At 44.7% G+C, this 8,052-nt stretch overlaps 1 protein-coding gene across 2 annotated transcripts in view; it reads right to left on the bottom strand.

Annotated features, from left to right (window-relative positions):
* The window catches only part of ITGB1 (integrin subunit beta 1), a 44,297-nt gene extending 36,717 nt beyond the window's left edge, over positions 1-7,580 (bottom strand). Inside the window, exon 1 of one of the 2 annotated variants that reach the window (XM_027887993.1) lies at positions 7,473-7,580. In XM_027887993.1, coding sequence (XP_027743794.1) covers positions 7,473-7,481 — 9 coding nt within the window. In that variant the 5' untranslated portion in view covers positions 7,482-7,580. The remainder of the gene's footprint in view (positions 1-7,472) is intronic. The other variant, XM_027887994.1, reaches the window with a different exon arrangement.
* Between the last annotated feature and the right edge of the window lie 472 nt (positions 7,581-8,052).

An 8,052-nucleotide genomic window follows, 5' to 3' on the forward strand; every position in this document is an offset into this window, starting at 1 on the left:
AAGCTCTTTTATTACTATCTAAACACTCTCCAGATTGGTCAGTTGGCAATGGTAAAAATGCTGACAGGAATCTTACACAGTATAATTTCTCCTTAATGCTGAAGCTGAGTTTTTTACTGAAAGTGGAGATATCTGTAACACGGCTATATAACACTAAAAGTTATGTGAACAACATCTGTAGTGGAGGGAGATAACACATATATAGAAAAAAATGTTTATCAATGTTTATTGATTTTCTTACTTATTTTAAACAACCTATAGCCAATATGTACATTATGTTCTTCCAAAAAAGGAAATTTGCTGTTTCCTTTTTTATGCTCAAGTCCACACCCAGGAAAAATTACACTAAAATTCTTGAACACTAATTTCCCACGCAGATTTGTATTTGCATAGAAGTGACAAAAACAACACCAAAAAAACATTCCATGCTTTTGCACTGCACAGCAAAAGCAAAGAACAAATGTTATCTTCTAAAATGTTACCCTTACAGATGTTTTGAAAATGCACATAGGTTACATTCACATCCAACTGGAAGACAGATCTTTCATCCATTCTGACACAAAACCAGCAAACTTATATTTCGTGCAGATGGGTTATAGTGTGCCTTCCAGCACTGGGACAATCTTTAGCTAGCACCAGAAAGCAAGCACAGTAACATACACTAAATACAACCTTGCAAAAGCACAAAAGGAACCTATGAGAAGGTAATTCCTGACATTATTCTATGCCCACTAAAACTAATTTCCTAATGCACAAGAAAATAAAATATCAGTGTAATAAGAAAAAAATTCAGCCAGAATACACTGGCACCACATCAACCTTGCTTACCCTAGCCAATCTTGTGGATGGTGCTAGCAAAGACTTCCTCATTTCTCCTTTTCATTATCAGAAGAGGGAGCATTTCACTTGCTGACTGGACGAGCATAACGTCTTCAGCCACTCCACTATCAAAGATGTGGTATAAGAAGTCATCCTGATGCAAAATTTAATCCCAATTTAATGATAACCAACTACTAAAATGTATCACCTTTTAATACCTGGGAGAGTGCTTTTTTATTTAACACCAAAAAGATCACGTTCTTTTGTATTTATCTTCCCTTCAGAAATAGGCTTTCCTTTTAGATGTACTTATAATCTTCACACAAACCCCTTTTCACCCAAGATCTGGAAAGCCAGACAGCTGAGGGTCTAGACAGAATTTGGATGTTGCCCAATTTGGTACTTAAACAACTGAATTTGCAGAGGATGCTGGCCAAGCTCCTAGAACGCCAGGTCCTTCAGATGACCTCCTACAGTCCCCAATACGCTCCTGACACCAGTTATCCCACTACTCATCAGAGGAGCATCTGTGATCTGCTTTACAGCAGATCACTCCCAGCAAGTCCTACCAGCTTGCAAAGACCTGGAGCAGGTAAGGGCAGATTACATGGCTTTATAGAGCAGCAGCACAAGAGACAGACTCGATTTTCGCTGCCAACACCCAAAGGTACATTAAACTACAATTCCACCAAAGAAAATTGAGAAAACCCTAGAATGACAGCTTATCTTCCTTTTCCCTTTGCAGAATGGCCTCCTCATCCTTACTTGAATACTTACTTCAATGTCAAGATTATGTCAAACTGAATGTCCTAGTCTCAGGTTTGTTTTTTAAACAGGGGTGAAGTACACGTTATTCAAGATACCACATCTGAATCATATTAGCACCACTTCCTAAGTGAAACACTGACTCCTCCTAAATTAATCTAATACAATTATTTTTCTTCTCATTTAAATAACCACAAATCAGTCATCTTTGAATGGGGGTTAAGTTCAGTGTTTCAGTTCAGCCCAATAAATAATTACTGTTTTTCATTCTACCACAAAGGATGAGAAAAGAAGAAAGCTTTCTCTTTTTCCGTTCAGCTTCCACATCAAAAGTGCTTTTACTTGCACATCTATAAAGGCAAAGAAATTATTTGTTAATAGCTACAATAGAAAATTACCTACATATAAGTACTTTTATGTAGTACAAACGCTACACAGACATTTATAGTTTAAACTAACAAGAATTCATATAAACAACAGCCCTCCTTCCTGCTTATGCACTAGAATGTACCAATAACAGAACCTCAAAAAACAGAGTCAAAACTAGGACTAAGATAAGCATAAGTAGGTTATCTCATGCAAAACACAAATCAGAAATAAGTGAACTACAAATATGAAGCCAATCATTTGAGGGAGAAAATACTGACATCAGATACTGTATATGCTACAGTTTATAAGCATTTTAAGAAGAAGTTGCACTTAAACATGGTCTTACAGATTAGAATTTTAGAGAAATCAACTATAAATGGAAAACTAATGATTTATTGGCAGAACATGAGAACTGCATTAATTTATCAGATACATAAAATGTTTTTCTGTGGTAAAAAGGAATTAAAAGTATAGTGAGAAATCATCAGTATCTTTTTAGCTCTAACTAACAATAACAAACATAAGATTCTAGCCTCAATTTTGTTACTCAAAACTTCCCCGTCCAATAAAAACCACAAGAATACTCATGGTATTTTGCTGCTGCTGTTGGAAAAGACAAAAGAAGCACATGAAACTGCTTTTAAGACAGAAAGCATGTTTCATAACCCATTTTGCAGCAGACTGTACAGAGAAATGAGAAAGATACAACCAAAAAAATATTTACTAATACATTAAGGAGCCTTTGCTCAGTGACATTCCAAAGAGGATTAGAGGTCAGGTAGGAATTTTATCACCTTTCCCAGAAGAAAACATTAATATTATAGTCTCATCAGGCTAATGCCCCTACCATATGCTTGATTATGTGCAAATTTTGTACTAGATTAGTGATTTTACCATCTCTCTGAACATCTTCAATCTGTTAATGGTAGAACATGATGGCCTAGGAAGCCCACTAACCACTGTGATTTCTAAGAATAGAAAAGTAAGGGAAAGTGGTTATTACAAAAATACAGGATGTTTAATAACAATATTCTGCTAAAGAGAGCACCCTTAGTACTGAAAAAGACAACCAACTACTTAGTGATGTGTAGCGAGATGCTCAGTGTCTCATTTTTCATTCACAGAAGTCAGAACTTTCTGCGTGGCATTCCCAACAGAAGCTACTCAGCAAGTCTACATACATCTTAAATTGGGCCAGAAACTCACACAGCTAAAGCATGTGACAATTTCTTACACTGAAGATGTATATACTTTTCACTGGTACTTACACTAATCCAAGGGGTAGGAGAGAAGAAAGTTTAGAGAACAGTCATAAATTTATTCTGATTTACAGTTTTAGAAGTTTAGGTTACTGGACCACACCTAGGCAGGACAAATTAGAAAATGGGGGAAAAAAAACAAAGTAGTAAAATTTTTCTTCCTATTTGTGGGTAAACACAAAAATGGCTTTGTAGCTACCCCAGAAACTCCATAACCACAACAACCGACAGATACTGGTCAATATTGTGGTCTAACTGTGGTTACCCCATGACAAGTAACATCATCTTTCTCAGAAAGCTGGCAACAGAATACACCACAGAGCAGAGTAACACAGAGCAAGGAGGAACTACACAGAAAAAAAGAAATGGTTTCATAAATGACAGTATTCTTCTGCAATAGAACTAACAAAAAAATTTCAGTCTTCTGACACAATAGGATTAAATCAGACTCAGATATTGCCAATATCTGTCCAGGAGAGAGCTGCAGAATTTGTTCATGAATCTCTGACACTCCCTCCTGAAAAGCAAAGAAACATCCTCCTCAGAAAGAACAGCTAACTCTCCCCAACACTAAAACCTTGTTTTCTTGTAAGACTTTGACATGCACGTGTTTGTCGAAAAAACATCCATGCGCACATACAGCACAGCAGCAGCCTGAAAAATCTTGAGTCCTCTAAGCAGTAATGTTACAACTGCCAGTGAAAATGCTACTACTGGTATGTGACTTCAAAGCAAGGCTAGTAGAGTGAGCGGGAACAATTTGTAGAATCAGCAATACAAAAACAGACGGGAGATGAGAGGTAGGAAAACACAGACATAACTCTGAGTTTTCTGCTGCTGGGAGACAGGCAATTTTCTACAGAGCACAGAATACAGTAGATGACTACAAAATCTAGTCACAGGGGAATAGTACACATACTGGCAAGTACTTTTTAATAACACTTCCAAAATAAATCTAACTACATATTGCCCTAATTACATTTTAAAGATTTATTTAATTTATGTAATTGCTTTATGAGCTCTACCAATAGATCCTGAGAAGCTTAAAAGGACAAGGAAAAAAAAAAGAAAAAAAAGGTGCTCCCAACAAGGATTCCCTCTCAAGAGGGCTGACTGTAGCTCCTAAGAATTAAAAGGATGCCAAGAGGACTGACCATTCTAAAAAAAAGATGGAAAAAATAAATCACTTGGAAGTTCTAGAAGAGCAAGTAAGGCAGAATAAGCTCTGCTACTGTGCAGTCTGGATTGCAATTTTTCTGGATCTGTTTAATCAGTATCTCTTCAAAAGTGCCACGTGAAGTGTCGTGAGAAATCTTAAAGCTAGTGATTTACACTTATAGGAAAATTAGAAAAATCCCTGCCTGCTTTAACTTCACTTTTGCAATGTCTCACTGATTATACTAGCCTCTCTTAAATGGAAGGGGTACAAAATGCATTTGGAAAGGAGTGAGGAGGAAGAGGAGAGTCATGTATACCAACAGCCAGCAAAGCTCCATCCAGATCCCCCCTTCCCCCTCAAAACCCACTCCCCTGTGCCATGCAATGGGTGCAACTATCAGAGAACAGAAGGTAGCACAACTCAGCACCCTCTCCCTGCATGAGCAGAGGCTGTACCAGGATCACAGGCAGGTCCGCACTGAAGAAGCCCAGGCACCTGGACCGTGTGCAGGAGAGCAACGGCAGGAACTCGGCATGTTTGTCCACTAGAAGGAAAGAGAGCGGGAATGGAATCTTTTCCAGAACTACAGCCTTCACTGATGGCTTGCAAAAAGGGTCTCATCAGGAGGAGGTACTTAACAGCCTGTTTAGCTGCAGTAGCTTATTTCCGAGGGCCACGTTACCAAGAGCCAGAGCCAGCCAGGAAGCCTGCAGTAGGCTGATGAGAGGCTGGGAGAACCACAAGCTAAGTGTGCATCACATCACTCAACTAAATCAAGACTGGGTGGAAAGGTAGGCATGACAACTATTTACAAACTAAAGAGCACTCATACCAGCGGCGGCGAGGGAATTATAATCAGGGCAAGGGAGACCATAGCACGTGTCCACCCCTTGGCTCTCGCCAAGTTTGCCTTTCTGCTACCCAAGTCATCTACTTCCTGAGCTGCTGCAACAGCAAACAAGTTTTTTTCAAATCCCTAAGAGAGGTATAGAGAGGACGGTTAAGAGCAGAGAAATGAAATAATGAATCAGGAAGAAAGAACAGCAGGAAAAGTTTCCGGACAGTTTGTTTTCAGCTTTGGGAATCACTTCCCAAAGGAAGTGGTAGAAGACTAACCACTTGAGTCACTTAAAACTCAAGACAACACTAGAATTCTGCACTTTAATCAGAAATTCATGCATATTCTAGAGAAATGAGCAGCCCTCCAATCCAGTCCTTAACAAGGGTGGCCATCACTGGGAACATGGCACGGCACAGATCAGACGACCAAACGTACAGAGCTCTCTGGCTGCACGCACAAAGAACACCAGAGTTTTAACTGTTGACATTTAATTTTGAAATAAATCTGGTCCATTTATCATAAGGGTGGCAAAGAGATGCAGCACTTACCAGCTCCAACTTTGATTAAGGTAAGATTTAATTCTGCATTCCTGTCAGCTTTGCACCTTTCAGCTGAAAGATCTTTGAAAAGGACAAAAGTTGAAGGTGTTCACATCCCAAACTTGTCTCGTCTTGCCAACCCATTGCCAACGGCTCACTGTTTTTGCAACCCTTATAAATATAGCCTTAGGTAGGCTTGCAAAATGCTACTTAATCATTTGCCAGAGGCAAGTTATACTTTTTGTGACAGGAGAATGAATCATCAGTTTCATCACTGGCATGGATGTGGACAATGAATGTCTTCATTACTTTTAAAGTCTTGTTTAATTTAGTCTAATTTACATCTTTCTAGTAGCACAATACTTCCTGATTTTTCCTCATGCTGCCACCATCACCTACCGAATGATTAATGCGCCAGGAGTACACATTATCTAAGTCTGTTTTCACATATGTGAAGTCCTGCTCCGTTTCAACACTTCAGCACATAAGCAGCATTAGCCATGAGTGGTTCCACTAATCTGAATGCAGACAATCCTTCCTCCTGAAGGTTTGTGTGTCTTGGCATGAACAGGACTGCAGCACCAATGGCAAGTCTACCAGAAAAATCAACGTTTTCACCCAACAGGTATGTGCACATGTGTTGGCATGAATGGACTGTTGTATTATGTCAAGGACAAATGCAGAAGGAACCATAGCTGTTCAACTTTTTTTCATAAATAGTCACAAACACTACCTGATGAATCTAACAGACAGACACTTAATCCATAAGATAAAGACATCTGACATGGGCTAAACAGTGAGTCAGAAAAAAATTCCTATTACTTCATGTTTCCTTCCAAGCACTGGTTTATGAAGCTGATAATAGGAGAAAAAAAAAACCACTGTGCTACTACTGCTGTAATTTCAGAACTCTCCACGTTAAACATGGCATACAGAGGCCTCACATTCCCACTTTTAGCCCGACACAAACTTACACCAAGCTATAGAGGCTCACAGCCATCCTCAAGAAGAAAACACACAAACTTCACCGCACTGAGCGGTCAAAACGCTGCACTGCGACCATCCCGTCATTCAAACCGCACACACCCCGCTCTCAGTGGTCACTTTCCACTGACATGTGCAGGTTAAACCCCTGGGTGTTCAAGTTCCTGCGCTGCTTCACTCCTTACGTTCCCATTCCTGTAACTCCAGTGCCCGCTTCCCGCGGAAGGCACCGTCCCCCCTCGGCTCTGCCGCCGCCGGACCGGGAGTGGAGGGAGGGGACGAAGCCCTCCCTCACCCGCACTCCCGGGGAACCCGCACCAAACTTTCCCAGCCGAGCGCTGCCCGTTCCTCGGGCACCAGCACGGGCTCGGTCCCTCTCGGAGAGGAGGGTCGGGGCGCTGCCCGGGCAGGGCCGCCCCGAGCGGACAAAGGCCCGGCCGGCCCCCCCGGCCCGGGAGGCCCGAGCCCGCCGTCCCGCCGCCACAGGAAGCCGCGGGCCGGGCCCGGCACCTTCCCGCCCACCGCGCCGGGCGGGCACGGCGGGAGGCGCGGCGCCCCCTCCTCCGACCGGGACGGGCGCCCGGGGACGCGCGGCACGGCTCGGCTCGGCTCCTGGCACGGCTGGCGAGGAGAGGCGCTCGCCTCCCCTCGCCCCCCGCCGGAGCCCGCCCGGGCAGACACGGGCACCGCTCATCCCGCTCCCGGCCGGCTCCGACCCCCGCCCGTCCTCCCGCTACCTCGGCCATGGCTCCGGGCAGCGGGCGTGCTCCGGCCCGCCCGGCTCGCTGCGGCTCCCTCTGCCCCGGCGTCCTGGGCTGGGCTGGGCTGGGCGCGGCGGGACGCCCAGGCTCGCTGCTCGCTGTCTGCCCGCCGCCGCCTCGCCCCGAGCTGCTGCGGGAGCCCGGCCCGCGGGGGGGGAAAGGGGAGGGCCGCGCTCCGCCGCTCTGCCCGCCCCGGAAACACATTCCTCCCCGCTGCCGTCAAGCCGGGCCGGGGCGGCGTCTTTGGGCAGGGAAGGCGGGCAGGGAAGGGAGAGCTCTCCCTAAGGCGGGGCTGCTGCTTGTTCTCCGCTTTCCCCGGTGCCGCCCGCCCGCCCCTTGTTTGGGGGTTACTGGCGCGCCGGCCCCCGCCTCGCAGCCCCCGGGACGGGACGGGACGGGTCTGTCCCGATGCAGGCAGCGTTTGCATCGCCCGCCCCGCTCCCCACCGGTGTCGAAGGAATGCTCGACTCCAGCCCATTTTCAGGGCTGCGCCTTCTCCCGCTCCTCTCCCTGCCTGGTTCCACACGCGGGACCGGGGCACGCGTGGGGACAGCGG

Source organism: Empidonax traillii, unplaced genomic scaffold (genome assembly GCF_003031625.1).
Source record: "Empidonax traillii isolate 1590-97213 ecotype Southwest subspecies unplaced genomic scaffold, ASM303162v1 scaffold227:size730986, whole genome shotgun sequence".
Lineage (NCBI taxonomy): Eukaryota > Metazoa > Chordata > Aves > Passeriformes > Tyrannidae > Empidonax > Empidonax traillii.